This window comes from Pelobates fuscus, chromosome 5 (assembly GCF_036172605.1).
Source record: "Pelobates fuscus isolate aPelFus1 chromosome 5, aPelFus1.pri, whole genome shotgun sequence".
Lineage (NCBI taxonomy): Eukaryota > Metazoa > Chordata > Amphibia > Anura > Pelobatidae > Pelobates > Pelobates fuscus.
In genome coordinates, this window is record NC_086321.1 from 143,864,654 (window position 1) to 143,891,665 (window position 27,012).

Below are 27,012 nucleotides of genomic sequence, written 5' to 3' on the forward strand. Positions count from 1 at the left end.
TCTCACAAACTATTTATCCGAATGGACTGATTTTTAAATATGTTGGTCCCCTGAATGAGAGCTATCTGGGGATACCTGTTTTTGGGGTACATCCAGAACGTGGGTAAAATAATGTACGTTTAATTATGTTAACTGGTTATCTGAGGGGAGGGGATGTGTGGGTTGTACCCTGTACTGGATTGGTGATTTTATGCCTCCCCCTGGGTGTGTTCTTTCTGTACTGAATCCTAATAAAAAGCAGGCTGGGTATTCCAGTCCTCAGTTCTTGTTTGACCCTCAAATCGCAGCCTCGACTCGTTTTGTGGGCAAAAGGGTATCCTAGCTGTGCTATAGCTAGTGGGATTATTCTACACTTACAGGACTCGTATGGAATACTTTGGACAGCAGCTTCCCCTCCTCTTCAGTAATAGGAATCCAGACTACTAAGCGGTCCAGCTCTCAGCAAGACTAAGGGTAACCGTAACAATAATAATTAAAAAAATTAATATAACAAAAAAAACTATTAAAATAAAATAATAAAAAAATAATAAAAATGCCCACCCCCACCAAGGCTCTGCATCACACACTCAAACACTGCATTCATACACACTGCACTACTCATACACACACACTGCATTCATACACACACTACATCACACACACACACTGCATTCATACACACACACTGCACTCATACACACACTGCATTCTCATACACACACACTGCATTCTCATACACACACACTGCACTCATTATATACACACACTGTAAATAAACATTCAATTAATATAATTTTTTTAGGATCTAATTTTATTTAGAGATTTACCAGTAGCTGCTGCATTTCTCACCCTAGTCTTATACTCGAGTCAATAAGTTTTCCCATTTTTGGGGGGTAAAAAAACGGTACCCATACATGCAGGTGAAACCCAAACAGAAAACTTGTATCTTAATTGAACTTCTCAGATCCTTCAAATCTTGGCTGGCATCGCAGGGCGTGAATTGAAATTAAATATGCCTCAACATGGGTGCCGACACCTGCAGCAACCACTTAGCTGATTCACTCTGTCTGCAGTGCATTTACAATTATTTTTCTGTGTGACTGAACATACATATTTTGCATCTGTAGGTCTCAAGTGAGCTCTTATTCTCCACTAAACCACACCACATATTTATACAAAGGGCTAGCCTAGCATATTTTATTTGATGTATTTGTATTATTTATTATATGTATTAAATAAACCTTTTATTTGTTACTTTGTCTTCTTTATGTTTTCCAGATCTGCAAAGGTTCTTCGATTGCTTCGATTCAACCATCATATGTGGGGAAAGTTTAGATTACGCCGATCCAATTACATTTGTACATATGTTTATTTATCTGACCAATTTGTATCATGCAGATATCTTCATTACTGAGGTTCCAACAGTTCATGGCTTAGTGTATAACAGGTTGAAATGTATTCACAGGAAGGTTTATGCGCTAACTAGTAAACTGAAGTCCAAGTTAAAAAAATATTAGACCAGAATAACTGTATTTCAACATATGTCCAAATATAGTGATACATTGTTTATTTTAGCATGAATTTTGCAATGCAATTTCCAGTTCACTACATTTTACTGTTTATAGAATAGGCCCTAAAACCCAGACTTGTGGACTATTGACTAAGGGAATTGCAAATCTAAGATCAAAATGCTCATGCTGGATAAATTTGATGAGTTTGAGAATTTTTATTTACCAATTTGACTAGTTTGATCTAAAATGTGCACAATTTTTCAACATTTTTCCTGATTTAGTGCGTACAATGTATCACAATTCTTCACAATTTCACATTTAGTGAATACATACTATAGCCACTTTTCTTTGGCATACATCATAGAAACAGGGATCCATATGGTAGAAAGGGCTAGTTGACCATTTTTAAGTATCACACACTTTTCTCACATTCCAATCCTTTATGATTTCCACAATTATATATTTTGGTCTACCCTTGAGATGGACAGCCTTGAGATGGACTGAGCCTCAAGGGAAAAGGCATTCACAAATATCTGGTTTGTCAAGTTTAACCATCTCTAGGCTAACCACATCAAAGCTATACCTTGATCCACTGCATTAAAGTGCTCCATTAGCATACATCAATTTGAAGCTCTCATATTACATTCTAGACATGGTCTTTGCTTCAGAATTCCAGTCTACATGACTTGTTTTGCTTTTAAGACTAGAGTTACAAAACCGTTTTCTTTGTATAAATGCTAAGTTGTGAGCATCTGCAAATAGGTACCAGGAATTCTAACGCATTAGATCTCTAGGGTCCCCTCCTATAACTTATTGATTAAAGCTCAAGGCAGGATAAAAGAGCATATTTTTGATGTGTAAGACTTGAAAGTAATGCCAAACATGTTTATATATTTCTGTTTATTTATTGCACATAGGAGAGATTTGTTTTTTGTGTATTTAATCCGTTCTTCGAGCCCAAATCAAAAATTGTCATCTCTAAGCCTCGAATGTAAAAAAAAAAATAGGAGTAGAATTAAAAAAATAAAAGCTATTTGCGAATAGGGCAATGTATACTGACGACCACTGAACACAGCCAGATGACAAATTTAAGATTAGCTTTAATAATTTTTTGTTGCATTGCAACTTTAATCAATTTTTTTCCCCAAAAAGTAATTCCCATAAAATAATTCCACTATCATTCTGCTCCTTTCCTGCCAATTTCATATTACTTATCATGCTGCTTTTCAGATGAAGAAAAGCTTGTTTCAGTGTGCAGGCTAGCAGGACCAATCTATAAGGGACATAGTCTTTGCACTCGTGGCCATAAATTCGCCTAAGGAGCTGCAATTAATTTTATTACTGTTAACAAAACATTTTTCTAGTGTGACTGCTTAATTGTTGCCAACCGTCAGCTATAATTTTCAGAACATTTAACAAAATAAAACAATAAAAAGATAACAAAAGATAAAAAAAGATTAAAGAAAAGATTGAAAAAGATTGAAAAAGATTGAAAAAAAGATTTAAAAAGAAAGAAAAATCAGACAAAAGAGAAAATACTAATTTACTTTGTAATATCTCTAGGACATTAAAAATATGCAGAAATATACCAAATACTTCTGGTACCTAATGTCAGATGTTTCTGGATACGGAATGCTATTGTATTATACATAATTTCAATTAGCATTTACAAAGCAATATACATCAAACAATAACCTTTCAATAGCATTTAGCCATTATGCTGATTAGGAGAGATTGTAATATTTAAAACATGTGCTGCAAGTGCATGAAAACAATTACTTTGTATTGCTATACACTTACTCTCATGCCCAGTTCTATGTTTTCTCCACCATAAACCTCCATGCCAGGGTCCAGAAGTCCAATATCTCCAAAATATGCTCTGTCTACCACAAAAGAGCAGCCGATCATTGCTGGAGTTCTGGGGTTAACACATAAAACACACATGCATCAGAGTGATCATTGTTTAAAAGGAACATTTATGCTACCCTGGCACATAGAAGCAGTGCTTGTTCTGTTTATACGCAATATAAATCCACAGATAGATGGATAGACCCAGCCATAAAGGATGATTTATTAACTTTAAAAATGTTCTGCTATAGATTTTCGAAATGTATACAATATGGCTGCAGGGAGCAGACATCATTAATTTTTTAACAGACCATTTAAGAGATTTCTTTTTGTAATCCATTTGCTTTGAGATATAAATGTATAGGATGAAATATGTACAATTTTCTTTACTCTTTAAATAGACATCTAAAGAAACACTACACTATATTGTTCTCATAAAAAAAACAGCAAAGCACTACTTTTAGTGCAATTAGAATAATTCCATTCTTTTGGTAATTGGTTTACAAACTTTGAAGACTTTAAACTAGATTTCCTGCAGTTTACCATTGACAAATATAGCACAAGATGGTGTTAGAACCTAAATATGATATGTCCGTACATTATTTACTGCTTCCCCATATACCATTGAATTATATATTTTATATATTGCATTGTATATGTTGTAAGTAGATATACAATATTATGCATACTGATGGTGTAGTACATCAACCAATGAACCCTTTCAAGGTCATTGCAGACTGGTTTCTAAGTCATACTGTCATTTGTAAGAGGATACAGTACATTAACAGCCCAGAAGAGACAGATGTGTTTTATATCTGACTTCCTGTAAGCATTTTTTATAACACATCTTCAGCACGGCCTGTGAATTCTGATGAGGAAAGACCGTTGATGTAATGAGTGTCTGGCCTCCATGTGGTCCCCTGTCAGTTTGGGACTAATTCATTCTAGTTTTCTGTTAGTTAAGTAATAAATCATATTATTCCACTCAGTGGCATGATGATATTTGGGTCACTAACACATCAAGGTCAATGTTTAACCCTTTCTAGAGAGCTCTATTTAAGGTTTAGACAGGTAATAAAACTTAACATCTAATAACTAATATTCTGCCACAGTTTTGATTTATCTGTTATCAATACCCATTTATCATTCACATATATCACATTTGTTAATTAAAGAGAAAAGCTCTTGAGCGAGCATGGGCAATGGTGACCCTTGAGATGTGGGACTAAACTCAATCCATCCAGGGAATTATAGCCCAGCTCAAACTGGAAGACTGCCCAAACTTCCTCTGCAATGCTGGCTTAACTGATCACATGGTTCAGATGGCGTTTATTTTTCACCATAAATCAATATGCTGCCTTGACATGTACTTAATGTATTGTTTAAGCTAGCATTTTTTGTTGAACTTCTGATCCCATTGTAAAACTGCCTATTTTTTGTATGAATGAGCTAAAATATCATTTACATTTTCTATTTAAAAAATGAAGGAATAATCTTTTTTTTTTGAAGAGTTCTATAAATCCATGGCAATGTCACCCAGTAGAGTCATTAAACAAGCCCAGGCACCAGAATTATGATAAATGTCCTGTTCATATATAGAATGGCTGATGTACTTTTATTTTCAGATTCCTTAAATATCATCATATCATTTCATAAAAAAACTATGTTTTTTTAACCCTTATTAGACAAAGTCTATCTAAATGCCTCTGATTTTCAGCCCTTGTTTGTTGATATAATAGCCACATTTGTCCACATTCCATTCAAATAGCTTTGTAATTGATTAATATAATTACACATGTTTATAGTTACCAATATGCAAACGTGAGTTCAATTCATGTCTTAAAAACTAATTAGAATAAATTAGCCAATGGATCCCTGGAACAGTTTAATCACTTTAGACATTTGGTATTAGGTAAGCTGTATAATTTAACTGACATCACCAGGAATGGAAGGATGCCATGGATTGCAATCAGTAGATGTCAGCTCAATCAAACATTAAGTCACAGCTTGGAAGTCATTGCGAGAAATTATTATTATTATTTTTTTTCACACATGGACAAGACACAAATTTTAAATAATTTGTCTGGTTGTATAATTTCAACTACACAACTATGCCTCAAAGTGAAAACAAGCAGCTAGAAATTGAAGTTTTATAAGCAAATAAATGCACCTATGAACAAAAGATAAAATGTCTCATGACACAGTGGGCATGGTCCAACGCGTAAAACATATGTTTCTTTGATTTGAAAGGAGGTTTCATCATTTACACTAGTAATATCTGAGAAACTGCAAAGTCCATTCAGTATATATACAGAATTCAAAAATAATGTCACTATTATCCTGTGAATAGACTTTATAAATAAACTTGTGCAATATGACAAAATTCGGTTCGGCCAAACTATTTTTCTAAAAAATAAAAACAATTTTGGCTTTATGTCAATTCGACTTTGCAGAATTTTGGTACTGAAAAACTTATTTGGGAAGTGAATAAGACAATCCAAAAGGACACAAAAGTGGGCCAATCAGTGTACTGCAAAATACATACATAATTAATTAACATTATATATATTTTGCAGTACACTGATAGGAGCATTTTGATTCACAGATCAAGTGATAAAAAGTAACCAACAGAGGGAAAAACAGGAGAAACAGTAACAAATAAAATAAAAAACATCTATATATAATAAATATATTTCTTTATTATATATTTATTAAATATATAATATAGAAATATAGATTTTTTTTTAACTGCTCCTCATTTTTCCCTGTATTACTCACTTCTCATCTAATTTATAGATTGTATATTTATTAAACATATAATATATAAATAAATATTTTTTTAACTGCTCCTCCTATTTTCCCTATATTGCTCACTTCTCTGTTTATCTGTGAATACAATTTAATTAGTGACTATCCCCTACCAATCAATCATCTTTTCTTCTATCATTTACACTGAACAAAATTATAAACGCAACACTTTTGCCCCCATTTTTCATGAGCTTTTTCAAAGATCTAAGACTTTTTCTTACACAAAAGGCATGTTTCTCTAAAATATTGTTCACAAATCTGTCTAAATCTGTGTTAGTGAGCACTTTTACTTTGCCGAGATAATCCATCCACCTCACAGGTGTGGCATATCAAGATGCTGATTAGACAGCATGATTATTGCACAGGTGGGCCTTAGGCTGTCCACAATAAAAGGCCACTCTAAAATGTGCAGTTTTACTGTGTTGGGGTGGCTGGGGGGGGTCCGAAAATCAGCCAGTATCTGGTGTGACCACCATTTGCCTCACGCAGTGCAACACATCTCCTTTGCATAGGGTTGATCAGGTTGTTGATTGTGGCCTGTGGAACGTTGGTCCACTCCTCTTCAATGGCTGTGAGAAGTTGCTGGATATTGGCAGGACATGGAACACGCTGTCGTATGCGCCGATCCAGAGCATCCCAAACATGCTCAATGGGTGACAAGTCCGGTGAGTATGCTGGCCATGCAAGAAATTGGATATTTTCAGCTTCCAGTAATTGTGTACCGATCCTTGCAACATGGGGCAGTGCATTATCATGCTGCAACATGAGATGATGGTCGTGGATTAATGGCACAACAATGGGCCTTAGGATCTCGTCACGGTATCTCAAAATGCCATCAATAAAATGCACCTGTGTTCATTGTCCATAACATACGCCTGCCAATACCATAACCCCACCACCACCATGGGCCATTGGATCCTCAATGTTGACATCAGCAAACCGCTCACCCACATGACGCCATACACACTGTCTACCATCTGCCCTGTACAGTGAAAACCGGGATTCATTCATGAAGAGAACACCTCTCCAAAGTGCCAGATGCCATTGACTGTGAGCATTTGCCCACTCAAGTCGGTTACAATGATGAACTGCAGTCAGGTCGAGACCCCGATGAGGACAACGAGCATGCAGATGAGCTACTCTGAGATGGTTTCTGACAGTTTGTGCAGAAATTCTTTGGTTATACAAACCAATCGTTGCAGCAGCAGTCCGGGTGGCTGGTCTCAGACGATCTTGGAGGTTAAGATGCTGGATGTGGAGGTCCTGGGATAGTGTGGTTACACGTGGTCTGCAAATGTGAGGCCGGTTAGATGTACTGCCAAATTCTCTTAAACGCCTTTGGAGATGGCTTAAGGTAGAGATATGAACATTCAATTTATGGGCAACAGCTCTGGTGGACATTCCTGCAGCATGCCAATTGCCAATTGCATGCTCCCTCAAATCTTGCGACATCTGTGGCATTGTGAAGTGTGATAAAACTGCACATTTTAGAGTGTCCTTTTATTGTGGCCAGTCTAAGGCACACCTTTGCAATAATCATGCTGTCTAATCAGTATCTTGATATGCTACACCTGTGAGGTGGATGGATTGTCTCGGCAAAGGAGAAGTGCTCACTAACACAGATTTAGACAGATGTGTTAACAATATTTGAGAGAAATATGCCTTTTGTGTGCACAGAAAAAGTCTTAGATCTTTGAGTTCAGCTCATTGAAAATGGGGGCAAAAACAAAAGTGTTGTGTTTATAAGTTTGTTCAGTGTATATTTTTCGGCACCACAGGGGGAATTAAGAATCCTACATCAAAATAAACATGCATGGCTATTACAACTTTCAATTGGTTATTTCGGCTACATTTTGGCTTGGAGTTTGTGAATTTGATCAATCACCTGCTCAGTACAAATTCGGAGCAAAATGAATCTCTAAGTCTACTTATAAGTTGCTCTTTAAATAGTAAGCAGTTTCATGCAAACAGTGTAAAATATATATATTTATATATAAGAAGTCAAAAAGGTCTTGATCAGCAAATAACTTTAAAGTCAGTGCTTTTCTCTATAACCCTGTTTATTACTTTTAGTATTATTTTAAAGTTAATTCACACAATTCAATGGGGTCACTATGATTCATTGAAAACAAACATTATTAAGTAAAGGTATACAGTGAAAGAAAAATAAATCAATACCCAACAAGGTGCTAAGTGTGCATTATTGAACACCTGCCAAAGTTACATATTATTAGTCTTCATGGGAAAGAACAATGCAATGAAGGTTAGCTAGTGATATGAGACCATAAAGTCTAATTACCTAAAAAGGTCTGGAAAGGTTTTCTGAGGCCAGAAAACAATTGATTATACTGCAATTTTGCTCATTTATTGATACAACAAAATGAAGATGGCTTCAAATGACACAGAGGGCTCCAATTTTTCATAAATGCAGTGGAGAAACAGGACAATATTATTTACTCACCTGATTGGGGCTGATTCATCTCCTTTTTCTAGCCAGTCCTGTGGCGGGGTGATATACATGCACCATAAACCCCAGTTATAACCGTGTGCTGCATTGGCGTACTGTTGTACTTCAAAAGTATTGTATTTGATATTGTCAATTGCTGGTAAAATCACTCGTTTTCGGTCTTCTTTAATTCGTGTTATGATGGGTTCAGCCCTGACATAGATACAGAAAGCAGGTTAAAAAACTCATAAAGCACAATTCTCAAACATCTCTTTTCTAGCAATCAATAGAGAAGATAGACGGCCTAAAGTGAGATGGATTTAAAAACCAGACTAGAATCTTAGAGTCATATCATTGTGAAGCCCACATTCCTTGCTTTGATGCAAACTCAGGTGAATCTCTTTTATTGCAAGGATCCATCACGCCTGTTCAATATATATGGATTTGCTATAAAAAGCTGCATTACCAGCCATAAAAGCATGCCCGCTCACATTAGAATTTCATGGCCCACTCGTACTCTTCAACGTTTCAATTTCAGGAAGTGTAATCACTAAGATGTTCAGAAATCATATATTTTGTATATTATTGTCCAACACATCCTTTTACTCTTTTTTTTTTTCATGTACTTTAAAAATGAGCCATTGGTTAACAACCTCAAATTTTTAGCTTTAGGATTGGTTTCCCGTCTTGTAATTATTTGCATTGCTATTATGTAGCCTCTTCATAGTTCTTATTAATATTTCAAAAGAATATTTCTGGCACCGCAGATTCTGACTGACGGAACATTAAGCCATGCTCTAATGGGTGTAATAAGCTGTCAGTTCTAGGACATCCAAAATAAGTAATTATCTCATATTCCGGCTGCTCACTCAGGCAACAGGCAACTTCATGTTCCATAGAGAAAGTGAAAAGGCTGACAGTCTGTTTTATGGTAATTGTTACATAGACTGGGCCTCGGAAAATGTGATATGGAATCCTTTGTTTCAGCCATCCAGAAAAAACATACGTCTTGGGCTTTGACTTTATGGTTCATGTTTGGAAAAAGAGTGCAAGTGTTGACTCAATTGACTAGTACAATAACTGTCAATATGATTAATTTTACAATGAACATGGCATTCACAAATTGTTTGAATGACAAGTTTGCTTTCAGGTAGGTGTGGATTTTAACTTTACATTGTACTAATGAAACTGCCAGTAGATGTATGTTGGCCTCCATATTGGCATAGCAGTGATCGCTAAGGAGGTAAAAAAATATGTGAAATAAGTTTTAATTTCTACCTTAACTTGGACTATGACTCGTATAACATATAGAAGAAACAAATTAAGTTAAAATATATGGTAGTAATGCAATTTCAACAGCTTTAAAATGAATAAAAACAACTGTTTTTGTGATGCCATTTTGAGTACCTTTTGATCAATGGAAGAACATAAATATATGCCTCATGCATTTAATTAAAAATAAAGGTAAAAATATAATGGAATAAAAGTTTTCATGAACCCTACAGCGATTTCATGAACCCTGCAAAGTCCTTGACCACCTGAAGCTCTTGCACATGACTGCGACACTGGAGCATCTTGGCTTATTTTGTCTACTGACACACTTGACTGTTCTGCCTTGAGGCACTTAGCCAAACCATTAGTTGAAAACACAATTTATTTTCTGTCCCCATGAAATGATTTGCATACATAATTGGATGAGACTTTGGTCGGCACAATTCATTATTCCTGAGGCTACAGAGTCTACTATGTCATGGTTAGAAAACCAGTCGTCTCCAGAGTATAATTTCTATCTATGGTTAAATGCTTTCATGAGATTTCTTTATATGTGATGTACTTTACTAGAAGAAGGGCAATAATGAGGAGCCAATTGTTTCATCTTTTTTTTGTTTTATACTTTGGCTAACAAATGAATGGTGCTCACTACATTAAGATCATTTTTTTTATTATTATTTAATCTTCCTTTAAATATACCTTTCACTCCAGAAAAAGGTCAAATATGCAGCAATAATGAAGCGCATAATAAAGACAAAATAGTTCTATTTCACCTCAAGGCAAACAGATGGCAGGACATATGGGAAGACCATGAGGGATATGATCAGCTAACTAATACTCCACTCAATTAGTCTTTACACCTTTCATAAGATTGTCTGCTACACAAGAGCACAGAAACAATTGTGTTCAAATAGCTTTATATATTAATTATATCTCACATAGTGTTATTTAAATTAATTTCATTTTATTGTCAGAATATTTTCAGAAACAATAACTTTTAAAAATGCTATCTATCTATCTGTCTGTCTGTCTGTCTGTATTCCTTGTGGGTTAATGACTAGGGCATGACAGTGTCGTATTTGTCCTTTAACAGGGAGGGTTATTTATGAAAGTGAGGAATTCAAAGTGTGCACAGTAGCTGAACTGGAAAGATTCTCCATGTCAGTTAGACTTCCAGTCCAGCTAAATTTGATTTCACTTAAAATTCCCGACATTTCAAAATAACCCCGTAGCAGCCACATGGTTCAAAAAGTCTTAACCATCACCCAGATTAGTGACAAACCTTTTAAAAACAGTTTGACAAAAACTGAGCTCATTGCTGTAGGTTGCCAAATCATTAGACATTCAACTTCAAGGCATTTAAAGATTACCAGGATTAGTTACTAAAGTGAAAATTCAAAGTGAATTAAAAATGTAAGGTCAGAGTAGTGAACCGAAAGCATAGATGACATAGAATTTTTCAGTTTTCTTTATTGACCATAAATAACCTGTTAGAGTACTGTTCTCATCCATCCTCAAAATGTGAAAAACATGCAATAGAAAGCATGAGAAGATCTATAGAGCATCCCATAGGCTTGCAGAATCTTTGATACCCCTCTTTTTTGCACTCTTCTGCACCTACAAGAATACAACGGTGGTGCATTCCAAGCAGCTGCAAGAGTTGACTGTGGCAAGGCTAGGGTTGCTGGGAGAATGTATCCAGGATGCTGGATTTGGAAGCAGCAGAGATTACCTCCACCAGCCCAGCCATGCCTTCGTGGCATTCTGTAAATCAATGCATGCTGAGGGAGAAGCAGGATGCAGTCCCTGTTTCCTTAACCACTAGACACCAGAGAATGTGCTCTGGCCTCCACTCCTCCCCCGCCACCCATGCCAATAAATGTAGGACCCAGGAGGCAGACGTGATTACTGCGTGTGCCTGTATCTGTCTGCGTGCCTATTACTATAACTGTGTGTGTGATATTGTCTGTGCCTGTAGCTGTGTGTGTGTCTGTCTCTGTGTGTCTCTGACTGTAGCTGTGTTTGTGATGGTAACTGTGTGTGACTGTAACTGTGTGTGTACCTGTATCTGTTTTTTTACTTTAACTGTGTTTTTCTGTGCCTGTATCTTTGTGTGTGACTGTAACTGCATTGTTGACAGTGACTTTGTGTGACCGTGTGTGCCTGTGATAATATGTGAGGTATCTGACTGTGTGTTTGACTGGTGTGTGTCTGTAACTGTTGTGTGTGACTGTATGTTTGTGCCCATAATTATCTGTATAATTGTGTGCCATTAACTGCGTGTGGTGTCAGTGACTGTGTGCATGCGAAAGGGAAAGGGTTCAGGAGACACACAAGGTTGAATGGAGGATTAAGAAACACACACAAGAAGGGTTAGGAGATACACACAAAGGGATGAGTGAGTTTAAAAGCAAAGTCAAATTACATTTAATTTGGGGGTTGGGGTTGCTAAAATAGATTTCTGCCCTTGGTGACAAGTGACAAATTAAAATAATTTACACAATAGTGTTAAAATGCAATGATCCTACACGTTTCCTTCTCACGTGACAACTTCCTCAGGGTCCCATATAAGTAAAACAATAACCATAATGTGTAATATCTGCGTAACGATAGGTGGAACGCACAGCCATTTTTCAATAATTATCCTTTTTTTTTTTTTAATAACCTCTGGTAAATCGTTTTGGTCATGCAAAGACCAGCCCGGAGAGAAATCCAAAGGAGGAACTCTAGCCCCCTATTGATACAGTGGGTGGTACCCATAAGGGGCTTTTATCATCTTTATTCTGTGAGTGTAACCAATAATTTGCGTTTGTAACTTATTTTACAATATTACACTATGTTACCTTTGTGTTGATAGATTTACCAGCAAGATCCCTAAATTATGTGTATATATGCATAACAAGCTCTTAAAAGAGTCAGAGCAAGCATCCCTTGCTTGAATGATAGGTATACTGGTTTCTTTGAAATTCTATTTCTTGTGGCACTTCCTGAACTATCTTTGCCTTGGTTTTGAAAATACTTTAGTGAATGAACCCATGTGTATCTAACCACTTAAAACATTGTGACAGTTGAATTTACAACTGAGCCATTAATATGCCAAGGGATGAGCACATATTTTCATTCAGAACAGCTATCGTTAAAAGTACCAATTGTCAGAACACAGTTCATGGGTTTCACTAACATGCTGCAGCTGAATAAAATAGCGTTGATATAGTAAAAACATTGTTATGATGAGAGATGTCTGGTCATCATGGTTGTATCACACATCAAGCACCTGTATTTCATTTTTTCTATTCTAGAAATGTATGCATATGTCTAATGATTGTTTAAAGTTTATTGGGTTCATCTCAAAATATAAAACAAATCTGCAAAGCTGCTTAAGTGGTATTAAACTTGATAAAGGCAGCTTTGCGAAAACGTTGGGGGCTTTTTGGTTGACCCTTGTCCTTCTTCTCACTAGGTCTGGTATGCTTTTTTTCTTTGTATATACAATTTATTTTGGGGTTTATTATTACCATTGTTTGTTTTCTCATATGGCCATTTTGGATATCTGTATTCTGTGATTCATACATTGTTCAGTCTGCTTATCGGCTTTTCTAACATCTGTATGTGTTATATTGTACTTTTTATTTGACATCTTATGTCTTTTTCATTCATTGATATAGTTAATGAGAGCCTACTATTGTGACCCATTTAATAAAATATGTTTCATACACATTTTGTGGTTGTGCTCCTTGTCTAAGTGATAGATGTAATTCCGTTGGCCTTTGGGAATATGGCCTTATACGAGTGAGCACCCAGGATTAGACTGTTTATTTTTGTCTGATTATTGTTTTATATCAGCACCTTTGAGTGTGCCTACCTGTCTTAATTTTGATTAAACTAAAATGTAACATTATTCTGTTTCTAGACCCAACTTTATGTCTACCAATGAAGTTTGGAGGAAGGAACACTTTATTGTAAGTATTTCAGATTCTGGTTAATCCAGCATCAGTAGTGGAAATGGGGAGTGTGCTAGATGGACCCAGGTGAGTAGTCAAACCATTCTAAAATGTTCTGACTGATTACAATGGAGTGATGCCAATGCACTCATGGCACCATAACCATTGCGGTGAGAAGCAGTGGTTAAGATGTATGGAGTATTCCTTTAAAGCTAGTAGGGCATTGAATATAATAAGTTGCAGCACATCCAAAGTAGTTTGCTTGTAAGCATGTGAGTATTTTTTTGTCTGTACTAAACAGGAAGTGTGGGCTTAATAGAGTACAATATTGAATGCATCATGTTTATTTTTAGATCGAATATATTTCATTTCCAGTTAGATTCAATCACAATGTAAATTCTTACCAGCCTGTGTTGAACTCCACATGAGCATCAAAAAATCCAACAACCGGTGCATTCGCTGCTTTCCATCCTTGTATCCGAGCTCGAATCAACCCTTCTCTTCTAGTATTGCGCACTATTTTCACCAATCCTGGGTATCTCTTATTCACATATTGGTCCAAATTAAATTTTAATTCCACTATTAAATAAAAATAAATAGTCACCATTTTTTAAAATTACATGTTATATTTTCTTTGAAAAAATACAAAATCATCAAGTGTCATAGGGTATGCCAGATGTGGTGGTGTCGACTACCAACAGAGCCCAAGATGACATGTAAGTAGCTTTTTCATGGCACATGGCCCTGGTAAATGTAATACATGATTCTTTTCCTTGAATGTTAACCTATTTTAACAGCTTAACCCAAACCTGAAGAATGAAATGCTAATGTACAAGTGCTATGCACTGGGTTCAAAGAAAATACTGTTCATGACTACCTCACAAACTGTCCTGTTATCTTTACTTGTGTCCTCAATTGTGAATGCAATTCTGTGGAATAGGTTCAAAGAAAGAAAGTACTTGTTTATCACACAAATTGATCTTTCAATTTATATTCTATATGCTTTCATGGCTGCTAGAAGACTGTTTCCTGCTTCTTATTTTATCTAATCAATGATCATTTTAACTTGCAGATAGACATCATTTCAAAGTAAAAATAAAGAATAGAGAAGAGAGATGACTCAGGTGCCAAACGAATGTAGAGCGTTGGAAAAAAAAACAAAACCTTATGTTTAATAAATAGGTAAAAAAAAAATATTTACAGTGCAAACAAGCCCTAAAGGCCAATACGAGGAATACAATGTCCCTTGTACTTGAAATCTGCATTTGCTGTCCCCTTTATAATGGGCTTTAAAGCTGTTACGGTGGCATAGAATGCCCTAACAGCTTTAATCCCCAGCGTTATTAGAGCAATCAGTGAAAAAAACAATATATATGATATATATTTCTGTGGGAAAAGCAAGTCTTATGGCTTGACTGGTGTGCAGATTTTTGTTTAACATTGTATTAACTATCCACAGACTTCAGGTGGAAGGGGTTTTCAATCACAATTTTTCCCCACCATAACCTATTTGGATTTTGCTTCCCAAGCACTACCAAGCCTCAATAAGCAAACCAGTAACCAACCTCATGCTGATGAGTTGCATTAACAACGAAACAGCTGTCCATGAGTGGTTCACTGGTTTTGCATCTTTTCCTAAATTGTGTTCCAAGCAGTTGTATACTGCAAACACAGATTAAAAGGAATCCATGTTTAAAATGGAATGAGGCAAAAATGTGATTCTTTGTTGAACTAATTTGCATATGCCCACCCAGAATCCTTTGCGGTTGCAACATCGCTGCAGTTTTTGGATTTCTGTGGGAAAAGCAAGTCTTATGGCTTGACTGGTGTGCAGATTTTTGTTTAACATTGTATTAACTATATATATATATATATATATATATATATATATATATATACATATAATATATATATATATATATATATATATATATATATATATATAGAAATTGTAGCCGTATTAGTCCAGTGATGTAGATGTAAAAAACAGATAAAATTCGTATCTTGTAATACCTTTTTTATTGGACTAACAGAATTTTTTAGTGACAAGCTTTCGGGATAACCTCCCTTTCTCAAGTCTGAAGCATTTCTGAGCAAGACGACCCATAGAATTCAAAGTTGAGTTGTGATATAGGGGTTAAAGCGACATGAGTGTAGATAAGACACAGGTTTGGTAGAAAATAGACACCATCTTTGTAGAGGGTCATAAATATCTTTCTGAAGAGCAGAGTGAGGGGGGAGAGAGGGAAAAGAAAAACAAACAAGCAGACAGTGCAGAGGATGGTACACTTTATACATGCACACACACATAAATGTGTATATGTGAATGCATAAACACATGTATGTATATGTGTTTATGTATATGTACATGTGTTTATGCGTTCACATATACACATTTATGTGTGTGTGCATGTATAAAGTGTACCATCCTCTGCACTGTCTGCTTGTTTGTTTTTCTTTTCCCTCTCTCCCCCCTCACTCTGCTCTTCAGAAAGATATTTATGACCCTCTACAAAGATGGTGTCTATTTTCTACCAAACCTGTGTCTTATCTACACTCATGTCGCTTTAACCCCTATATCACAACTCAACTTTGAATTCTATGTGTCGTCTTGCTCAGAAATGCTTCAGACTTGAGAAAGGGAGGTTATCCCGAAAGCTTGTCACTAAAAAATTCTGTTAGTCCAATAAAAAAGGTATTACAAGATACGAATTTTATCTGTTTTTTACATATATATATATATATATATATATATATATATATATATATATATATATATATATATATATATATCCCATAATAAGTGTGTTTTTATATTGATAGTTATATGTATCAATATCATAATACACTTATTATAGAGTTATACAGTTGCAAGAAAATGTATGTGAACCCTTTGGAATGATATGGATTTCTGCACAAATTAGTCATAAAATGTGATCTGATCATCATCTAAGTCACAACAATGGACAATCACAGTCTGCTTAAACTAATAACACACAAAGAATGACATGTTGCCATGTTTTTATTGAACACACCATGTAAACATTCACAGTGCAGGTGGAAAAAGTATGTGAACCCTTGGATTTAATAACTGGTTGAACCTCATTTGGCAGCAATAACTTCAACCAAACGTTTCCTGTAGTTGCAGATCAGATGTGCACAACGGTCAGGAGTAATTCTTGACCATTCCTCTTTACAGAACTGTTTCAGTTCAGCAATATTCTTGGGATGTCTGGTGTGAATCGCTTTCTTGAGGTCATGCCACAGCATCTCAATCGGGTTGAGGTCAGGACTCTGAGTGGGCCACTTCAGAAGGCGTATTTTCTTCTGTTTCAGCCATTCTGTTGTTGATTTACTTCTATGCTTTGGGTCATTGTCCTGTTGCAACACCCATCTTCTGTTGAGCTTCAGCTGGTAGACAGATGGCCTTAAGTTCTCCTGCAAAATGTCTTGATAAACTTGGGAATTCATTTTTCCTTCGATGATAGCAATCCGTCCAGGCCCTGATGCAGCAAACCAGCCCCAAACCATGATGCCCCCACCACCATACTTCACAGTTGGGATGAGATTTTGATGTTGGTGTGCTGTGCCTCTTTTTCGCCACACATAGTGTTGTGTGTTTCTACCAAACAACTCAACTTTGGTTTCATCTGTCCACAGAATATTTTGCCAGTACTACTGTGGAACATCCAGGTGCTCTTGTGTAAACTGTAAACGTGCAGCAATGTTTTGTTTGAACAGCAGTGGTTTCCTCTTTGGTATCCTCCCATGAAATCCATTCTTGTTTAGTGTTTTACATATTGTAGATTCTCTAACAGGGATGTTAGCATTTGCCAGTGACTTTTGTAAGTCTTTAGCTGACACTCTAGGATTCTTCTTCACCTCATTGAGCAGTCTGCGCTGTGCTCTTGCAGTCATTTTTACAGGACGGCCACTCCTAGAGAGAGTAGCAGCAGTGCTGAACTTTCTCCATTTATAGACAATTTGTCTTACCGTGGACTGATGAACAGCAAGGCTTTTGGAGATACTTTTATAACCCTATCCAGCTTTATGCAAGTGAACAATTTTTAATCGTAGGTCTTCTGAGAGCTCTTTTGTGCGAGGCATCATTCACATCAGGCAATGCTTCTTGTGAAAAGCAAACCCAGAACTGGTGTGTGTTTTTTTATAGGGCAGGGCAGCTGTAACCAACACCTCCAATCTCATCTCATTGATTGGACTCCAGTTGGCTGACATCTCACTCCAATTAGCTCTTGGAGATGTCATTAGTATAGGGGTTCACACACTTTTTCCACCTGCACTGTGAATGTTTACATGGTGTGTTCAATAAAAACATGGCAACATTTCATTCTTTGTGTGTTGTTAGTTTAAGCAGACTGTGATTGTCTATTGTTGTGACTTAGATGATGATCAGATCACATTTTATGACCAATTTGTGCAGAAATCGATACCATTCCAAAGGGTTCACATACTTTTTCTTGCAACTGTATATATATGTATACTTTAAATAATAAATACATTAAAGGGACACTATAGTCACCCAGACCACTTCAACTCAATGAAGTGGTCTGGGTGCCAGGTCCCTCAGGTTTTAACGCTTCAGATGCTAACATAGCAGTTTCAGAGAAAGGCATCACAAATTTCAATTAGGAAAAACAGAAATGGGCAAATCTTATGATTGAAGCTGTAACTTTTCAAAATACCATAAAACCTGTACACGAGGGGTACTGTTGTACTCATGAGACATTACTCTACACAAATATGAGTGTTTTAGAGCAGTAAAATGTATAATACTGATAATATCATCAGTGAAAGGGCAGTTTATTTGTGAAAAATGCAAAAAAAAACCAAATATATATATATATATATATATATATATATATATACGCTAAATTTGGCCAGGGTTTGTGACTAAGTGGCTACTAAAGAAAACTGGACATACCCCATTTTGAATACCTTGGGTTGTCTACTTTTAAAAATGGTATGCCAAGATGGGGTTAATTTTCATTCCTGGGCTACCATATGGTCTCAAATGCAACATAGGCCGAGCAAACCAATCTGGCAAATTTCAATGGAAAAGGGGAAAGCCCTATATTTGCCCCCTGTAAGTTTCCAAAAACTCATATAATCTGTACATGGGAGGTACTGTGGTACTCGTGAGACATTGCTGAATGCAAATTTATGTATTTTATAAAATCTAACAGTATTACGACATTCACAGTTATAATCTCATGCAGAACTTGAAAAAAAAACACAATTTCTAAATTTCTCATACGTTTTTAGATTTTTTTTCACATTCAGTTATGTTTAATATATAAATATTTGTCATGAAATGAAAGCCCTGTTTCTCCTGAACAAAATGATACATAATAAGTGTGGGTGCACTTAATATGAAAGAGCGCAAATTCCAGGTTTTGTTTACGTTTTGTTTTGATCACAACTTGTACAATTGACTCCGTCCTTAAGGGGTTAAGCTAAAGTAGCTTTGGTGACTATAGTGTCCCTTTAATTGTGATATTCCAATTAATAAACTAATGTTCTATTTCCATAAAGACATCCTTCTTACACATGTATACAAGCTTACCATTGTCACTATTATCATCCACCAGTATGATCTCCTTCAGGAGATGGGACGGAGTGTGGTTGACCACGCTGTGCACTGACCGCAGGATGACAGACAAAGCTTCATTTACAAAGATAAAGACCACTGCAATCTGTGGCAAGCCGTCTGGGTAGCTCATCTGTTTACATCTGTACAGGATAATGAAGAATAAATATGCCATTACCATTGGGCTGAAAATGTTTGTTGCCAGGCGCAATGCAATCTCACATCTCAAAGAACATTGTACTGCTGGCTTCGTCAAAAGACACATGGTTCTGTTACTGAATTTCAGAAGAGCTTTATTCTTAGTAAAAAAAGAAAATTACAATAGCCTGCTGAAAAAACCCCCCAAAAAACACATTTGGTTCTATTTTTTATCATTGTTTTGGAACTCAAGAAGAAAAATAAGTATATATATCAGAGAGATAGATAGAAATATATACACATAGTTATATTAATGCATTTCTATTAGAGAGAGAGAGACAGACTCACTCTGTAGTCTCCAGGATAATGGAACTGGGTGCTGGAATTATACTGTAAAAATCAAGGTTAGCATTTCACAATCTGCAATATTTTTTGGGAATCAATTTATTTGGTATTCACAAAACAAATATCATGAATGTGTGCTCTGTGCTAAGTGCTCTTGAGCGTTATTCAACTTTCCTAGAGGTTTTGTATCAAGTACCAAGTAAAAAGAAAACATTCAAAAATCCCTCAAAACACAGCTGACTCCACGGAAATAGAAATGTTGTTCTGAAAATGTGGAGCACTTTAAAATGATATCATGTAATCCTGCAATGTTGCGCACAGTGAACCTGATCTGTGATTGTTCCTATGTATCAATGTGAGAATCTTTGCCTTGGGTATTCATAGAATAAATAATAAATACGGGGGCGGGGCCTGACCGCCATACAGACGGTCGCACACGGAGTCAGCTCCTGCACAGAAAAAGCAAACAAACGAAAAAAAACAACACTTTTCCCTCGAGAAAACGAGCTCCGATACGGCTAAGGTTACTCTGCAACCACAAGGGACACCTTGCAAGGCATCTCACCACTTGACAGCCGGTCATAACCCGAAGCTTCTTTGGGACCTGCCCGTGGGTACGGCGGAAGAGATACGGCCGGTCTCTCTGCTGCCTACATTGCTGGGGCACATAGAGGTGGAAGGGGCTCCTGTTCCCCCCCCCCCCCCTTGCCGTTGAGGGATATCACGGCACCTACACACAGGCTAAAGCTTCCCACTAAGAGGATACCTAATGACCCACAAGGATACCTAATGACTCCAAGGCCTACCTAGTTGCACCAGTCAAAATGGCGGACGCACTAAATGCCTCCACGACACGAGGCCACTGGAAACAACCCTGCAGCGGCTAGAGAAGATCCTGGCTAATTTCTGGCAACAGATAGCAAACAAACAGAGCCAGCACACGGAAGGTGGGCACAGGGAAAGCTCAATCCCACACTCACCTCCTAACACTCCCCACGCTGGGCCTGGCCGGGTTAAGAAGAGGATTAAGCGGCCTGGACGGCATCACCGAAAACGGCTCACATGCTCTCCCGCTTTCCAGAGGACAAACACCCGCTACCGGAACTCAGAGTTGAGAGCCATGAAACGAACTAGCCCGCACCAACAGCATAGCCGACACCAAGCCACAAATGCCATCAACCAGGACAAGAACAACCCAGCTAGCGGGGACAGATTGTGGGCCTGTGCAGAAACCTGGGGCCAGTGACGAGAACAGCAGGAGAAGAGGGAATAATGCAAGCAGGTACTGCCATTGATGGGAATCAGCTGATCCAGATGCAGAACACTAAGCTGGAGCTCCGCGCTACAAACCATGGACGCTGCACATTAGACTATCTAAAATGTATGCTCCGCGCTTACAACCGAGAATACGATCTTGCCTACAGCTAGTTATTCTAGGTTTTTTCTTTTTTTTTTGCAATACTCACCTACATTCATCATAATAGCAATATGATGCCCAGAGCCCTCAGTGGCAATACCACATCTTGCTAAAGTCTACATATGTATACCCTGATTTTATGCCCATCAAGATATAATACTATGTCAGACCTAAGGTCGGTGTTTAGCACTAGGCTTCACTCATGCTAGCTACTGGTGCAAATGGGCTAGCCCAGTTAAGAGACCATCACCCTTTCTCACTATTGCTAGCATGTCAGTACCTTCTGTAAGCAGATTTCTTTGTCATATAGCCCGCGTGAAATTATGTGACTACCATATCTACTCATTGATGTATTAATCCTGACTAACAAAATGAAAATGTGTAATCCTTGCCATGTGTTTACCTCTGTTGATATGCTCCTATAGGCTGTTATGGCGGTGCATGCAGTTTTGTCAAGCAATTAACTTACACAGCGCTTTTTGCTGTGTTGCTATTTAACTCTCCTGATAATCTCACAGGGTACACACGTGGCATAGGGCACACAGCATTTATGCCATAATCAACACTCATGCATCTACTCAGCCCTAGAGGCAATACTAACCTCGCAGGCTTCAACCATGATTAATGCTTGATGTTTACATATATTCCTGATACTATTCAAATTGTCTACTCTACTCCTAGTGGTTACCAGCCTGGTTAAAGCTAATGTTCAAGCAAATGTTATAGAACTCTTTAAAAAATGTCTTTAACAAAATTGTACTGTTAATGCTTGCCATGTTACTGATTATCTTATGTTGTTTCATCGGCTTGTATCTGCTGTCATGGCGATATAAGTGTGTCTGTAATTCTTAGTACTACAAAAAAAAGAATTAAAAAAAAGAATAAATAATAAATACATAAAATAAATACATGAAGCTAACTTGGGGTGCTAAATTCACTTGGTTGCTGGACAGCATGGATGCACCATGTGAATTTATTTGTTTGTGAGTTAGCCTGTTATACGTTTCCCTAAAGTGAGCTTGTGAGCTATGTGTTTAATTTCTGAATGTTTTAATCTGAAGGCTCCTGACATCATTAAGCTTTTCCTGATATTTCAGATCTCAAGTCAAGACAAAACCTCAGGGTTAAATAAAAATGCATTTAAATATGACTTAAATCAGGGAATTGCGTTAAACATGATTTTGAAGCCATATAAAAAACATTCTCACTTGTATTTGTAAAGTTGACATTTGAAACATATGATATCCATTTTCACAGGCTGGCTAAGCCACCAAGACATTTACCAGAAAATCAAAGGACACAAATCCTGTGTCTCCCATAGTGTGAATTACACCAATGAATATCGGCATTACAGAGTTCCTTGTGAATGAATGGACAATTTGAAGGCCCCCAACCTCCTAATCAGTCCTCACACTAGTAACCAGATACAAATAAAAAGCAGTGATTATGAGGAATATTTCACAACTGTGCATTCCTTTAAACTATTTCTACATTATTTTTCATGGATAGATAAAATCATCACATTGGCATATTGTGCAACAGGCTCATAGCACAGTGGACCAATGTCAGTCTACAAGTTTCACACGCATAAGCGTATTAAAAATGCATTACCGAAATGTCAGATAACTAGGACATTTATGCTGCTCAGGTGAGTACCCCTCTCACCTCTAGACTCTCCAGCCCACCGTCTGCCTATGCCATGTTATGGGTAATGTGGGAAAGACAGTCCTATTAAATCCTCCTGGTTTAGGACATATTTAAGAAGAGGGCATAATAGAGAAACCGAGTTGGCGAATTCCTACTTTGTTGAATGCACAGTAGCCTAAATACTGGAGGTTCTTACAAGCAATGTAATAATTTCTCATGAACTGTCCAATTTTTCAGGCAATATGTCCAGCACCTTATTTCATTTTAGTCTATTTTAAAATTAGCATCATACTTTATTATTTGCGCTTTGAGTGGTGCTCTTTTAGAGCACTATGGGATATATTTTTCCTTAAAAAGCAAGTCTTAATTTGTTTTACTAAGCAAACCTTTCAAATGTAGTAGTCACCCCAAGAATACCAATTAGTTGGTCTGTTTGATGAAACCTGGAAAGAGGGGATGATAACAGACTTAAATTAAACATATAAATGCAGTCTTGGAGCTTCTAGTGAATGAGAGGTTAATACCCAACAAGCCAAAATAGAAATAAATTGTCTCCAGCATTGTTTACAGATCGTTTCAGATATTTCCGATTTCAGGAGAAAACAATAGAAGAACCTCATCTTATATTTCTTTTTTTACCTCTTAACTCACAGATCTCTTGAGAGATGAAGAAAAGATGGAACTTTTAGAGCTGTCACACTTGGTTAAGCATCTCAGTAAGTCACACCTGGCCTTTCATGTGCCTGGTTCATCCTAGGGACCCTGTGTTGGGAAAAATCTTTGTTGTGCCGATCAGTCAAGAATCACTTGGGTTTTTGGGGATTAATTTCCTCTCTAGTTTTACTCTCTTCTCATATTCCTGATTTGACAGCTATAGAACTGTGTCTCTGGCTCATTAGTATAGCTATTTCAAACAGTTTTCATGTTTTTTCAGCAGGTATCTTAAAACAAAGACACCGCCAGATGCCCCTGGACATTCGTTTTATGCTTTTTAATTTTTTATTTATTTTTGCTGTCACACTCATTTATTTCACATTTTTTAGTTTTCTTACTATCAACATCAGTGAATTTCTAGCACTACAAAGTCCAGTCATTTTGTATATCCTTTTACTGTTGTCTTAAAGGAGTTATTGTGCCCAAGATAAACACAATTATTGGAGCATTACATGCAGTGTGGTATGATGGAGTGGCTTCAGGGCCAGATTAACATAGGGGCTGATGGAGCTGCAGCTCCAGTCCCATGCCCATGGAATAGGCTCATTGCTAAATATATATATATATATATATATATATTTTTTTTTTTTTACTACTCTTAACATGTGATTGTAGGGAAACAAAACGTGTGTAGACTGGCTGACAATGAAATTAGTTAATGAAAAGCTGACTTGCACTTGCTGCTTCAGTCTCTCTTACTCTGTGCCATTTTCCCTTTCTTCTACACTCGCTAAATACACCTTTCCTCTGTCCCAGACTGTATAACAGGAGCTTCTGCCTGCTAGTAAGAAGGTAAGGAGAGGAGTGGACAAGTGAGTGGTAGGGGACAGTCCTTTGAAAGTGGTGAGCAAGCACAATATTAGACGCATTTACGCCAAGCTCAGGGTGCTGTCTGTAGATTATGCCCTTAGTTGGCCAACCTATATTATTGGCAGGCAGCCTGACATGCATTGACGCCAGGCTGACCTTCTAGTTTCTCTGGCAGATTTATTTGGGCATGATTGCCCCTTTGGGTGGTTCTGGTTACGTGATTTGCGTCAAGTGGCCCACCCTTTTACCCTGCCCACCGAAATCCTGCTTCACTGAACACTGCTGTTAGGGGGTATGGATTTACTTGAACAATGAAAGTGAGACATAAGCATTAGTATGTGTTTTCTGATAACTATATCCTTTGAGTTTCTCTCCAGCACCACCTCCATCAGATACGTGACGCTTGGGAGGTATGACTGTTTTAGTGTTTTCTGTCGATATCATTCTATTATATGGCCCATCATAATTGGTAGCACCAGGCCCAATGAGCTCTTAGTATGGCTCTGACTTGCTCTACCACCTGAAATATATCACCATAATGCAAAGTTAAATTAAAGGAACACTCTACACCCCTACAGCAATTTAACTTTCTGAAAAGCTTTATGTGTAAACAGATTGGCCTCTTTTTTCTTATTACAAAAAATGCAGATTTGAAAAGAAATTGGCACTTTTATAAATTAACCTAGTTACAACACATTGGCTGTCAGTTAGGCTACCTGTCCTGTTACTTCCTGGTTTGGTTAGCTCAGTGGAGCTAAGCTTAAGAGGCAGCAATTGCCCAGAGCACCTGCCTTGCAAAGACTTCTCATTGAGCTGTACTGGGAAATCTGTGATTGAACAGCCACAGAAAGTCTGGGAGGGTTTGCAAAGGATGGAGACATGCGATCTGCAGGTTTGGCAAACTGTTTAGATAGAGCCCCAATGAAAAAAATGCATAATTAAATGCATGCATGCTTTTTATTTGGGGAATATCTACTATACAGTGTTATTTATTTGTATTTAAGCAGGGGAGTGTCCATTGAAGGTGCAAAAATGTTATGGTGTTGAAATAAATGCTAGAATTAATATTATATCACACCAAAGAAATGCCATAAAAGTGGCAAACATTTTGATAAATCTCCCCAATGTAACCATTTATCTTGTTCCATTTTAATTGGTTCAATTTTGTGCGTTTAGTAAGGTGAGTCTTGAGGCTGTCACAATGAAGAAAGAAGAAAATAATTGTTATGAGGAAATAAAAGTCCTCATAAGATGAACTGCCTTTCAGTAGTGGAAGTTCCCTCCATTTTGTATATCCTAAAATCATGTCCAGAAAACATAAACTCACAGGCAGTCAGGGTGTGTCCCCAGATTGGCTTTAGATCTCCGGCCTAGAAACAACCTATGGTAAAAATTGAAGTGGTGCACTAGGATTAGTACAGGGAACATTGTAAAATGTTTTAAACCTGTGAGTGTTTGTTCTATTTGTAAAGGAATCTAGGTACTCTATTATGTAGCCATAAAGCTTCACGGGATAAGTTAAAGGGACTCTCCAGTGCCAGGAAAACAATCCGTTTTCCTGGCACTGCATGTCCCCTCTCCCTCCCACCACCCATCCCCGGTTGCTGAAGGGGTGAAAACCCCTTCAAGTCACTTACCTGAGACCTCCGCCGATGTCCCTCGGTGGTGGTTTCAGGTCGCCGCCACTCCTCTTTCTCATTACGTCGACCGGTGGGCAAGACTGATCCCGCCGGCCGCGGATGCCTAATGCGCATGCGCGGCAATGCCGCGCCTGCGCATTAGAGCTCTCCATAGGAAAGCATTGAAAATGCTTTTCAATGCTTTCCTATGGGGAATTGAGCGACGCTGGAGGTCCTCACACAGCGTGAGGACGTCCAGTGACGCTCTAGCGCAGGTTTTCTGTGCTATGTGTCAGGAAGTGACCTCTAGTGGCTGTCTAGTAGACAGCCACTAGAGATGTAGTTAACCCTGTACGGTAATTATTGCAGTTTATAAAAAAACTGCAATAATTACACTTGCAGGGTTAAGGGTAGTGGGAGTTGGCACCGAGACCACTCCAATGGGCAGAAGTGGTCTGGGTGGCTGGAGTGTTCCTTTAAAACCATATGATTATACATGACTCAGTATGCAGGAAAAAGCTTCAGTTAATGAGTTATACTATTCCTCTGCTGAAACAATGGATTTTATTAAAGACACGGAGGCTCCTATTATGCATAACTCTTTCTTTATTTCCTCAGCAGCAAAGATAGAGGAATATGAATATTGTAAAAAATGAAGAAAAAACAGTATAGATACACAGGCAACCAATCACATAACAGAGGAAGTGAGTATATAAGGCCTGTGTTTCCCACAATCCCCCTCTTTCTTTGCTGCTTCCTCAGATCAGCTAAGTATTTTACCTTGCTCTACATGTTCTCAGCAATTATTGATTTTATTGAATTTTATTGCTGTTTGCACTTTGCTCGTTTGTTTGTGTATTTAACATTTTCTCTCCTGGTGTGCCTAGTGGGTTTCCCATCCCTCTATTA

At 37.4% G+C, this 27,012-nt stretch overlaps 1 protein-coding gene across 1 annotated transcript in view; it reads right to left on the reverse strand.

The window, feature by feature from the left end:
* GALNT9 (polypeptide N-acetylgalactosaminyltransferase 9) overlaps positions 1-27,012 on the reverse strand; it is a 257,614-nt gene that overhangs the window by 102,602 nt on the left and 128,000 nt on the right. The window contains exons 3-6 of the mRNA XM_063454393.1: positions 19,390-19,556; positions 14,210-14,384; positions 8,608-8,805; positions 3,291-3,408 (exon numbers count right to left, since the gene is read on the reverse strand). Coding sequence (XP_063310463.1) covers positions 3,291-3,408; positions 8,608-8,805; positions 14,210-14,384; positions 19,390-19,556 — 658 coding nt within the window. The remainder of the gene's footprint in view (positions 1-3,290; positions 3,409-8,607; positions 8,806-14,209; positions 14,385-19,389; positions 19,557-27,012) is intronic.